At 30.6% G+C, this 13,719-nt stretch overlaps 3 protein-coding genes across 3 annotated transcripts in view; 1 reads left to right on the forward strand and 2 right to left on the reverse strand.

Moving 5' to 3' along the window:
- Positions 1-607, reverse strand: part of LOC116001613 (acyl-CoA-binding domain-containing protein 6) — a 7,665-nt gene extending 7,058 nt beyond the window's left edge. The window contains exon 1 of the mRNA XM_031241505.1: positions 224-607. The gene's annotated coding sequence lies outside the window, so the exon portion shown is untranslated. The remainder of the gene's footprint in view (positions 1-223) is intronic.
- Positions 608-4,016: 3,409 nt separating this feature from the next.
- Positions 4,017-4,856, reverse strand: LOC116019603 (monothiol glutaredoxin-S2). Its single transcript, XM_031259879.1, has one exon. It carries the CDS (start codon positions 4,692-4,694, stop codon positions 4,386-4,388), a length of 309 nt encoding a protein of 102 aa, XP_031115739.1. The 5' UTR covers positions 4,695-4,856; the 3' UTR covers positions 4,017-4,385.
- Positions 4,857-12,860: 8,004 nt separating this feature from the next.
- LOC115998992 (monothiol glutaredoxin-S10-like) lies at positions 12,861-13,445 on the forward strand. The gene has a single exon (XM_031238691.1). The coding sequence runs from the start codon at positions 12,920-12,922 to the stop codon at positions 13,229-13,231; it is 312 nt and encodes a 103-aa protein (XP_031094551.1). The 5' UTR covers positions 12,861-12,919; the 3' UTR covers positions 13,232-13,445.
- The last annotated feature ends 274 nt before the right edge of the window (positions 13,446-13,719 follow it).

Below are 13,719 nucleotides of genomic sequence, written 5' to 3' on the forward strand. Positions count from 1 at the left end.
AAAAAAAAAAAAAAAAAAAAAAAAAGGAGAGAGAGAGACATTATCAAGCAGGAAATATCATCAACAAACTCATTTTCATTTGCAAAACCAAACCAAAAAAAACAAAAAACAAAACAAAACAAAACAAAACAAAAAACAAAAAACAAAAACAAAACAAAATAGAAACGCCAATGAACTCACATAAATATCTTTCCATACACACAAAAATGAGATGTGCATTTACCTCAGAAGAACAATACAGTTAGCCAGTTAGGGTTTCACAGACATTGAAGAAGAAGAAGAAGACCTACTGCCGACTAGCCGAGAGCTTCAACCATCCATGTCGACAATGACAAGCAAAAGACTCCAACTCAGATTTGATTTTGGATTATTTTATGGCGCATATATACACACAGAATATTTGTATCTATATGTACTCGTGTATATACACGATGAAAGGATAGATGTGACTCTCTGTAAGTATAGGTGAGTTGTTGCAAGTGACTGAGCCGTGAAGGAGGGGGGAGGGGGGTGTCAGAGTGACAGAGAAACGGAAGAGCGTATGTTAGCGCGGTTTTGTTCGTTAGCCTTTTTTACAACTTTACGAACAGCGTGGACTGCGCAGGGAATGCTTAAATGTTCTAAAATGCGCCGGAGGAGGGAGGACCGTTGGATACTTGGTTTCATGATTACGGGTCGGTGACGCTGAGAGGAGCTTTGGGGCATTTACTGCGTGCGGGTAAATGGGCCAGGTGGGCCCACATTTTTCTTGGAACTTGTGGGTGTAAAAGATTCGGATCTCTTTCCCTTTTTGTCCTTTTGTGTGTCAGAGAGAAAAGAAAAAAGATGTGCTTTGACTTTGGGCTGGGCCTGTAGGAGCCCATAAAGCCGAAAACCCGCCACTTTTTTTAATATGTAAATTGCATATTTCTGTACAAAGGGCTTTTCGGCAAAAAAAAATTATTATCAATGTGGGGCTAAAAGCCCATACAGATGTCAGCTTTTGAGTTTAGTCCAACTTTAACATAAAACCTCACTAATTATATACTCCGTAGTAGACAATAGCGCACGCAAATTTTACTATCGACCGGTCGATCCACAATACATAATAGTTCATATTCAACGTTGTTAACTTTGTATATATAACATATTCAATTTAATTTTATATACACTGCAATTTCCTTTTAACATAACTACAGTTTCTTAAATATGTATTCAGTTTCCTTTTACAATGTAGTATCTGTTCATAGCGGCTCGAACCCACTCCCATTCAGTTTCCTTTTACAATGTAGTATATGTTCATAGCGGCTCGAACCCACTCCCATCATCCATGTGAGAGTGTTAATCAGGACACCGGATACCACTTGACCACAAGGTCTTTGGCCACAACTATAGTTTCTTTTATACGGAGTAATAAATTGCAATTTTCTTTCAACACAACTATAATATCATTTCGATATAATTACAGTTTCTTTGGACAATAAACACTCAAATATGTGAAACTGTTATTGAGTTTCATTTTATATACACTGCAATTTTCTTTCAACAAAACTACAGTTTCATTTTGATATAACTACAGTATTATTTGATAATATAAAAACAAATGTGAGATAGTATCACTTGAGATGAACTCTAGTTTCATCTACGGAACTACGTTGATATGTGATGGCAATTGTTTCTTTACTTAAAGAAATTGTGTCGTTTTTGGACCATGATCCACGATATAACAACTGAATAGCGCATGTACCCTATTGTTATACCATGGACTCAGGTCCACCTTACAAGGTGGATCCAAGTCCATGTTCAAAATTTTAGAACTCTATGTTCACAATTACAAAACTCTATATTCACAATTTCATAACTCTATATTCAATAGTATAACACAATTTTTTAATCTATATAACAAAATTGTGAATATAGAGTTCAAAAATTGTGAATATTGAGTAATACTCCGTATAATTCACTATATTGAGATCTAAAAATGTGAAAATAGAGTTCTAAAATGGTAAGCATAGACTCGAGTCCACATTGCAAGGTAGATCCGGATCCATAGCATAATTTGCCACATGCACCAACATGTATAATGTATTCAACGCATTCTCTCTATAAAAAAAAATAAAAAATAAAAAATAACAACTTAAATTTATGATTGTATTTTTTATACAAATAATAATAATGTATAAAAAATATTATTAGAATTTAATTAATATCTTTTGAATCACATCTATATTGATATATAGTTTTTAAATATTTTTAAAAAAAATATATAAGTACATAAAGACATTACTTTGTTATAACGTTTATCAATTATCAGGCTGGTCCTGGCCAAGGCAATTGCACATGCCCCTCAATTTTTGGGGTTAATTTTTTAAAAATATTTTAGATATAATTTATTATTTTTTATACTTGATTATTATTGTTATACTTGTGGAATTGACATTGAAATATTTATAAATAATTTTGTATTTATATATGAACGAAAAATGACACTTTTAAATTAAATTAAATTTGAATTGTAGTATTTCTTTGTTAAATTGCTATGCATTATCTTTAGACAAAAAAAAATAATTACATTTTTATTTTTGTCATATAATGCAGTAACTTGAAGTCCAAATGAATTTGAACTCGATTACCTCAATTATAGAGATTTTCTAGACTTTTATCATCATCTTTTAGAGGTCTTTTGAGATTATGTTTCTTACCTTTATAAATATAAATTTATTTCATTATAATAAAATTTAAATATTAAAAAAGAATCTCTTAACAATCATAATATTTATGTATGTTAAGCTTTATTTTTATGAACATTATGAATTTATTATAAAGGTTATAAAAAATATTAATTTGATTTGGAATTGGCCTCCAAATCAAATCAAATACAAAATGTTATATCCTCATACTTTCTATCTTTACCATCACTATGGGACGTGATGTTGACATAATATCTATATTAACAGAATGAAATATAGGCACCACTTCACGTGAAGCAACAAAAAGGGGAATATAATTTTTTTCCTCCAAATTAATGGGATTAATGAAATATATGCACCACAGGACTACGCGTGCAGAGTAGACAGCAATGCAATCAGGACCGTAAATCACCCCAATCGCAAGGACAAAATGAATGCACAAGTTCAGATTTTTTTTGAAACAATGCACAAGTTCAGATAAACTCCCAAGTTCACATATGAACTTCTTTTTTTTTTTTGAATACTACTAACATAACTACTTTCTCGACCTATTGAAGCACAGGAGGTTCGAACCCACCACCCATCACCTCCCGTATAAAAGGAAGGATTTGATGCCACTGGACCATAAGGTCCTTGACAGTTCACATATGAACTTAATTATATATACTCCGTGTATATATATATATTACTGTTTTTTTTAATCAAGTACGCTTTTGCAATCTCTATATACAATATAATACATATTATTAATTAAGTACGATACTACAATTTGTTAATATTTAGTAGTATTATGTAATATGGTGCACGTACAAGATTATATTCCTACATGAATGAAGTATACATCAATCACAATAGATAAGATATTACAAAGATTTTCTTCTTACTAAAAATAAAATGCGCTAATAATAATATGGAGAATATTACAACCATGCATGTATTGTGGTTGAGGATATATACGAAATTTCCAAATATGCTAACACGATGTTCACCAACTTCATATATATACAGACACTCATGAAATTCGTTACCTTAGTTTATACCAAAAGACATTAGTTAGTAAACTCCGCCTAGACCATAAACGAAAATCAACCTAAATTGCTCATAGCTGAAATCAAAAAGTTTACTGAAAATCGAACTTGAAACCTTGCATTGTGGTTACTAAGCTAACTAACTGCCTGACCAACTAACTTGGTTGTGATATGTCAATCTCATCACAAATAATGAATTAACATGGTTTAATATAATTTAATTTCATGCTAGCGATAAGTAACTACCACTAGTAAATAAGAAAATAGGATGTAATTTTAATATGGAAGGGTTGAAACCTTATCGATCGATCACAACATATATCATCATAATAAAGTGAAGTTTATTATTATATATTGGTAGCAAAATGGATAAGATAGATTCAACAGCTTGCAATACAAAAAGAATTGAAGCTGCAGAATATATGAAGTAGTCTACGTATAGTACAATACTAGACATGCCATGCATTATATTATTTATTACATCATCACTCCATACGTATCAACTTAGCCGCTAGGAAAATCGAAGAAGCGTACGTTAGCAACCGTCGGATCATCTCAAAGCTAGCTAGCTAGCTCTCCTCATCCATCCATCCATTATCTAATGCAACCTTATTATTGCATCATCATATCGATCCTTATTATTGGCGTCAAACTATAATTAACTAGGTTAATTAATTACGTTAATTATTTAAACCCATAAGGCTCCCGCCCTCTTAAGCTTGGGCTTCAACGCCTGCTGGAGATGAAGGCTCATGATCTCGTTCTCCCCGCCGACCAGTTCGCCGCCGATGAACACCGCCGGCACGGTGGGATTGCACCCCAGCCTGGAAAGCGCCTGCTCGATTTCCCGGCCACGAGGGATAACGTCCAGCTCGTACACGGCGGGGTTAACCCCCATGTCGTTAAACAGTGACCTAATGGAGTGGCTCATGCAGCAAGAACTCTTGCTAAACATCACCACCGGCCTTTCCGCCGCCATTCTGCTCACTCTATCCATTTCGATCTTAGTATGGATGGAAAACCTTAAATTTTTTCTACTAATTAATGAAAACAACCTTTTCAGATCGGATCGGGACGAAATTATTATATAAGAGACAATGTTGTTTTGGGTGTTTGTGAGAATGGATGTTGTAGGTGGAGTTTTGGTGTGGGTCAAAAATGGGTGGGAATGAGGGATATATATAGCTTGATCTGGGGATTCAATTCGTAGGTGGAAAATTAAAAAAAGAATGCATAAATTATATATAGCAATAATTAACTAATTAAGAGGTTAAGAATCTGCAGGTACGGACGAGATTTTTATATTTAGGAATTAAAGATGATTAATTGACAGCGATTGATACATGCATGCAGCCACAAATACAGCATTTTTTTCATCACGATAACGAATCACTGCATACGGATGAAGTGGAGAATGGACGTGTGGATGGATGCATGGTACGATACGTTTTAATTTATTTGTGCGTAAAGTTAATCTGGATTCGACTCAAAGTCATGCTCGAGCATAAATTTAATCTTAAAGTCAAATATTGATCTTGTGGTTTGAAGGGTCCAAAGTACTTTTTAGTATAATCTACCTTTCTTGTGCTGTAAAACTTACCCAATGTACACCATTAATAAATGTTGCTCTTATATATATGTAATATAATGTATAGATATTTGTTAATTAACTTAAGAATATGATCGATGGAGTCTTACCCAATGTACACCGTGACTATCTGGTTAAATGGAAGGGACTTATCCATCTTTAACCAATATAATATATCAAGGGATCACTTCGATGGATAACCTGAATTACATCCAACAAAAAAGTATATATATACTCAATTATATTATAGGAAAGTTTTATTTTTAAGTAATGAATGAAACTCACAACTACTATTATTAACTCAACATATTTCTAAAAATAATTTTATTACTATGTACTATCAAGAAGATAAAATACTGTAAAAGCATTGTAATTGGGCGATTATTGATTGATGGCATGAACAAAGGGATATTATTGTGTAGTAGGCCGGTATTGATATAAGGTGGTCCTATTATATTGTGTATCCAAGAGGCCAGAATCTGCTTTAATTTGTTGGATATATCCATATGGGAATTTAATTTTTGCTTCCAACACACACATTCGCATCTAATTCACTCCCAACAAAATGGAAAATGACAAACATATATAAGAATATTAATTATTTTCCCAATAGAATATAATTTTTTTAAAGGTATTCCTAAAATAATTAAACACATGTTATTTAATTTAATTTATATATATATATTGATGATTTTTAATACACCGGTCCATTATAAAACCAGGTTAATATATGAGAAATAGCTACAAAAAATAATGATATATTAATAAGGGTCCAAACTCTTGAAATATTGTAGTTAGGCTACAGTGAGATTTTAGTTAATATTAAAGAAATACGTAAGGGTCAAGTGGTCCAACCTATAAGCCCAACTAAGGGATTGACATACCAACAAAAAAGCTAGTTGGAAGTTGTCTACGACCAATGACAAACGAGATAATCAAAGTGGAAATCTTGATGTTAATGATGATGTTGATGTATGGAAATAATAAGGTACCCTTTTTATTTCGAGTTGTCAGTGCGGAGCGGGTCTATGAGGCTCACTACTTAGAATGCTTATGAGGCTCGCTACTTAGTCGGCCTAGAGTTAGTTGGCATGCACGCCACCACTCTGAAAGGCATTCATCCACTACTTGTTGAGAATACAAGAGAAATGTGAGTCTAGGTTTATGTAATTTGTCTTTTTTTTTTTTTTCTGGTATTAAAAAGTACTTAATCTTTTCTTGCAAGGTCCGAAAACTCAATTACCATGAATTTTCAAAATAATATTCAAATTGGCCTCACCACTTGAAAACAAATTTCACTAAACTTTACGCTGGCCTATTACACTTTATAGTATTTTAAATTAAAGGTTAAATTTTTTCAAGTCGGAAAAAAAAAAAAGTAAAGCAAATTAAGATAAGAATTATAAGCATATATTTACTTTTTAAAGTAAAATAAATACTTATCTAAAAGATATATATAACTTTTACCAGAATCACCATATATAGGAAGTTAGCATAAAGCACCTTTCATTCATTAATTAGTTATTCATTCATCAAAAAGGGTCCATTTATAATTAGTGCCAGATTTCAGTTATCTTGGTATTGATTAAAGATCTAAAACCTTCCCTAATGATTGAAGTGCTAAAAGTCATCAATTAATTAATTATTCATCAAATCTAATAATAATTTAATAATAATAAAGTATACACAGACCTCTTTATAATTTTGTCATACACGGTGTTTTTTGTAATGCTTCAGAAATGAGTTAATTCCAATTTTAGTCTTAGATTTATAGGTGATCGTTCACTTTTAATCTTTTTTTATCAGAACATTCTTATTTGATCATAGTATTATTATGAAATGATCATTTTTTATCCATCGTCAAGAAAATTATTGAAATATCGTTAAATAAAAGGAAGCTGGTTTATGTAAACTCGTATAATTTTGTAAATAGTATGATAAAGCAAAGATAAAAGAATAATTAATAATGTTAAACACATGGCATTTGTAGGAAACAAAAGGAATATATTGATGAGACCGTTGCTTACGTTGGCAAACACACGTTTCCACATGAAAATAGAAAGAAAGAGTGCCCACAGGTTTATGATTTTTTTTTTAAAAAATATTATAAATGGGATAATTCATCATATCGCTAATTAGTAACCATAAATAAATAAATAAATAAAATTTAATTAGAGAATCTCTACTTTTTGCATGCACACAAAGCAGTATTTACGTGGACAAACAAGATAAAGATGAACGATGTCGATTTTGGGCACCACCACCGGCCAGCCTGTCGTAAATCGACACAAGTTGTAACATATATATATTTGAGTTTCTACTATATTTTTTACTCTATAAGTGATACGTTCAAATTTATCTAAAAAATAAAATGGGTCTAATTTTTTATGGGTGTGTGTGTGTCTATATATATATATATATATATAAAATTATCACAAAACATGTCAAGAGTTTTAATTAAGAGATCGAGCATAAAAACTATTTCTTTATGACCTTGCAATGATCCATGATCCCTGATATATCTACTCCAACGGAGACTACAATTTTGAGAATGATATATATATCGAAGAAGTTATTAAGATTAAAAGATTTAAGCATGAGACATACTAATATTTAAATTTGATAGGTTAAATTAAAAAAATATTAAATATTAAAAAATATACTAAAATACTAGTTTGACTAAAGGATTGCTCGGGGACGGGAATATCCCTCGCCGCTCATTGCCATCTCTATTACGGAATCAACATAACATTTTAATTTCATTTTATGTAATGTTTCATTTAGTATTATCATATAAAATTATTACAAGCCATATGCCAACAATCTTATATGTATTACTTATATTAAATACAAAGGATAAAATTAGGACTTTTTTAAAGAAAATGTTAAGAAAACTAAATAAATAAAACAAATTGGATTGACTTATGAATATTGGATAATAAGCAAAACTAGTAAAAAAGAAAAAGAATAAACTTAGAAAAAAGGGTTACGCTATTATTTACGTTGGGCAACTCTAAATCTATATATGTACTTGAATTGGGTGGGTTTTATATTATATTCCTCAAAGAAAAATAAAGTTTAGGGCGGTGGGTGCATGCAATGAATATAATTAGATATATATGATTCGATCTCCTTAGCCACTTGTTGAAATGGCAAGCGATAAGATATATAGGCATCATATCATCGCCGTCGTATATATAAACAGGATACATACACTTGCATATATATGATGATATAATCTACTTGATTGTGCTACATTATTAGATGTTTGTTAGTTCGTTGCATCAATCAATAATTTCTAGAATTGACGTAGAATATAATAATAATAATAATAATAATAATAATAATAATAATAATAATAATATGGGTCACACTTGTGTGAGACCGTCTCACAGATCTTTATTCGTAAGACGGATCAGGTCAGGTCAAAATATCATACAAATGTCACTTATATGTGTAAATGTCATACTTATATACTCAAATATGATACTAATCAGGAATACAATTTTTGGTACTTATAAGAAAAAGTATTGCATTTTCCATAATAAGTAATTTTAACAAGTGTCACTTACTTATATGGGAAAATATAATACTTTTGAGGAACAATGTAATACTTTTAAATCAAAATGTAAAAGTATTGTATTTTCCCTTAAAAGTATTACATTTACACTTAAAAGTAAAAAAACTTTATCATTATTAGTATTACATTTGAGCATATAAGTATGATATGACATTTGTGCGTATAAGTATTACATTTTCATCTTGGCCCGACCCGTCTCACAGGAGTACAAGTTTTTGCCTAATAATATATGTCAACCATACGGGATGAGCCCTTTCGATCTATAATGTTGTTTGGAGAGTTAATTAATTCCATAAATGATCTATTAACTATTGACATTTACTAGTTTTTGTCCTTGATTTTTAATTTGACCATAATTGGTTCATTGACTATTGATTTTATTCTAGTTTTTGTCCACCAATTAAATATTTGTTTAATAGGCGTTAAATTTAAAGGTGTTGACTGATTACACAAAAGATATGACCGCCTCAAATTTGTGACATAGAAATGTGTATCACACAAGTTTTTCTCAATATGTTAACTATATGCACATAATATGTTTAATTACATATTATGTCTATGCGATTAATATATTATGTGTTTTCAGTTTATTTACAAAAACATAATATGTTAACTGCAGACATATAATCTAAATGTCATTTTAGATTAAAATCTAAATGAAAAATAGACTCTAGTCCATGATATAATTTGTCGGTACATGCGTGGTTAGATCAGTAGAGGCCTCCAGCGAATAATAGAAGCCCAACGGGGTTGTATACTACTCTTGTTGGGCCGAACCGCCAAAGTGATATGGCCCATTTTAGGAGAATTTTACATCCTGCGATTTATTTTTATTTATATTTTTATTTTTATTTAGCAAATTATAAAATGCCTTGAAATTGAAGGAGAAATGCAGATTATTGTCACCACATTTTTTTGTTTCATTTTTTTTAGGAATATAATAAAGGAAAAAATATAGTACCCACTTTTATGGGCCAATCAGTTTGAAGTAAAATGGAAAAGTAAATTTAGTATTATTCAAAGTTAAAAGAAAAAAAAAAAAAAGAAGACATTTTTAGTCCATTAGTTATGACTAAATTTTAAATTTAGTCCTTCCTTTATTTGAAGTGTAAATTTAATCCCTCAATTATTAGTAAAGTTACAAATTTGATCCATTGAGACTATTTCTGCCACCAATATATCACTTAATAAAAGTAGTTTATTTGATCTCTTAATGACTAAATCTGTCACTTTGATAATAAGCGAAGGACTAAATCTTCATCTTGTATTCAAAAGTTTAAGTGAGGAGTTAGCAATGATGGACAAAAGTAGTGCAAGTGATGGTTGGATTGTCCCGATCTATATATTTTCACGCACAAGAAATTTAACCCATACCTAAACTCTCAATGTTAATGACAAGAATTGAACTTGCAGCTTGTGGTCGTTGGAAGCAACTCAAGTAAAACATATCATTCACTAGACTAAGTCTTACCCCAAATTAGTTGTATTAAATATTGTGTCAAATTATTTATTTTTTATAAGTATTCTAATTTCTTTATGTTTATTAATAATCTATAAATTGATCAATAGAACCACACATTTTAAATGTATCATATAAGACAGAGTTGGTATAAAAGAATAAAAACAAGTAGTGCATATTAAGGCATATTATGTATGGTATTAACCAATCTAAGCAATTCTATATAATCAAATGCATGTACCAAAACATATTCTATCCATATGCATATATAATCCGATCCCATCCTACTAAAGTAGATAGAATTGTCAATTATGACATTTGTTTGATATATCTTAGTTGACTTTGAGTCTTCCATCACATAAAGTTAGCTTAGGAATCATCTTTAATTTTCATTAAATTTTAATGTTGCATCAACTAATAGAAGAAATTTTCTATTTTACTGAAATATATTACTTGTTACATAAAATGTATAATTGAAAATGGATTACTTATTATATTTTATTTACAAATTATTGATCACTCATCTTATGTGGAATTGTCTTACACAAGATTAATAACACGTATATACATGTTCACACTAATAATGTAAAGTTAAACTCGACAAAAATTCCAACTCAAATTTCACCTCATTTTTTATTTAGGAGCTCATTTGCACCTGATCCATCCCTATATATAAAAATAATTAATTAATACACTAACTTTAAAAAAAAAAAACATTTATCCATAGCGTATAATATTCCGTACTATTTTTTGTAAGATGACAATATTCGGTTTCAATCAACTTGAATTCACTGTTGCGTACAGTAAAATGTTCACGTAATGCATCGTGTCCATTTCCCCTGCTTAATAAGCATCATCTTGTTACATAGAGTTTGACATTCCCTTGCCTACATTATCACACAAACAATTAGGCTTTTTAAGCCATTTACTTGAGAAACATCACACAGTTTATTTCCTTCACTAATAATCTTTAGGGCAAGAACGATGAAAAATTCTTAAATTTGGAGTTCAAACTTATATATATATATATATATATATACATGCCATCTCTAACCTTTATTCAACAAACAAACACAAAGAGATAATTTTACAATAACATTTGATTTAGAAATTTCTACTTTTCTAGAGATACATATATAAGCGGAGAGTATAATTTAATAAAGCATAATATACACTTCAAAACATTGACCGAGTACATACACCCATGATATTATAAAATTTTCGTTATATACATATATATACACACATATAAATGATCATAAAGTATTGAAAAATTCTATGGTGTCAATCAATATCAATACCTTTTATATTAGATACAATATTAAAAAAAAAAAAAACTTTAGAAAAAGAATTAGATTTTATTGTCTTCACAATATTCTATACAAACACAAAACCTGACCTTTTCCATTCACTTACCAGGTGCAAAAAACCGTGGTGGCGCCTATAAATATGTTAGAATGTTCCTAAAAATATTATTTACTCAATGCAATCAAAGAATTGTTATTTATTTGAGCTTGAGATCGCAAGAGATATATCTAATAAAAAATTTACCATGATTTTAAAAAAATCTTAATTTTATGCCTAACTTTTATATAGTGCATGTGTTATTAGACTTATTAAAAAAAAGGTCATATAAAATATTATAAAATTTTATTTGATTATTAATTTATAATAACATTTGTGAGTTTATATGATAAAAATCTATGCATATGGCATGCCAACGCATAAAAGTGTATAAATATCTATCCGATCGAATATGTGAAAGAATAAGTTGTCATCACTTTCCTTCCATCATATATCACCCTTAGCTTTTTCATTCTATACTATCCTAGCTTCAACTGCATGCAACCATTTACTATTCCTCTCACCACTGCGCCTTCTTTAATTTTATATTTTAAAAAAATTAAAATTTGCATAAGATATTCGGTATTTCTACATACGACTTTAAAATTAATTTGGTCGGATAATTCAGCTTGGGTGGTACTCGTAAAGTTTAATTTTATTATGTGAGAAAATTTGACCTAGAACTCTTTAACATGACTTACCCGATAAAAAAGTTGAACCTTAGCCGCCTCTTAGATATAGAAATAGAATATTTAAGTCATATCGATTAATGATATGAAAATAAAAGATAAAAGTATGAGCTAATATAAACTTGCTCTTAAAAGAAAAAAAAAAAAAAAGAAGATATTTTACAAGCCGACATTGATAAGCAAGTTCATTCTTAGTTCGGCTCTTTAATTTGTAAGAGTTGTCTATTGGTCTTATTAGTTTGTGACTTTGAGTCAATCAACTAGCTATGAGGTTCCTAGCAAACTTACTGACTAGAGTCGCAAAATGAATTTTTTCTTAACACTGCATTCGAATAGTGATTGTAAACTCTATAAGATATACAATTAACAAAATCTTTCTAGTTAATTAATATGATTACGTACCCAAGTACCCAATTAACTAACCCATTATGCCCTGCTAGCCTATATATATAGTTAGATGTTCACAACACTAAAAGCATCATATATATCACAAACAATATACATATCTCACTACGAGTATAGTATACACACACACATATAGATAGATTTTGGATATATAGTAATGGAGCGAGTAGCTAAGGCGGCGTCGCAGAAGGCGGTGGTGATCTTCAGCAAGAGCACGTGCTGCATGTGCCATGCAATCAAGAGGCTGTTCTATGAGCAAGGCGTTAGTCCCCTCATTTACGAGTTGGACCAAGATTTTTGTAATGGCCGCGAAATGGAGCGAGCCCTTCTCCGGCTCGGCTGCAACCCCGCCGTCCCCGCCGTCTTCGTCGGCGGCCGATTTGTCGGCTCCGCCAACACCGTCATGACCCTTCACATCACCGGCGCCCTCAAGAAGATGCTCAAAGACGCTGGAGCTCTCTGGCTCTGACACTCAAGATCACACTTTTTTCTTTTTTCAATTCCCTTTTTTTGCATTGGAATAATAACATATCATAATTCTTCAAAATTAAGTTTCATAAAGCTAGTGGCTTCAATTGGGATTCACAAATCAATAATGTATATGTCAATTTGATACTAGAATATTGGCAACCATATGTTTATGTAATATGCATGAATTTACAAAGTGTGATATTTTGTGTAAATTCGAATTAATACATTAATTAATTAATTAATTTTTTTTTAAAATCAAATTCCTAACCTTCATGTCCCGTCGCCATGGTTGCGCCTGTCCATGCGGTAATCCAAGGTTTACTATTTGGGAGTATAGCAATGTTGGTTGCATTCAAATACAATTCCTATAAACATGGAAATTAAAAGATTTGCTCTCAATAATAATAGAATTAAATATCCACTCTTAATTACTATATCATCCATATCAATTAATTCTATATTCAAAAGAGGGAAGAAAATGGTAAA

Source organism: Ipomoea triloba, chromosome 1 (assembly GCF_003576645.1).
Source record: "Ipomoea triloba cultivar NCNSP0323 chromosome 1, ASM357664v1".
NCBI lineage: Eukaryota > Viridiplantae > Streptophyta > Magnoliopsida > Solanales > Convolvulaceae > Ipomoea > Ipomoea triloba.

What these genes read in the sequence shown, in the direction of transcription:
- LOC116019603 (XM_031259879.1), bottom strand. Translation starts at nt 4,694, where the DNA reads ATGGATAGAGTGAGCAGAATGGCGGCGGAAAGGCCGGTGGTGATGTTT.
- LOC115998992 (XM_031238691.1), top strand. Translation starts at nt 12,920, where the DNA reads ATGGAGCGAGTAGCTAAGGCGGCGTCGCAGAAGGCGGTGGTGATCTTC.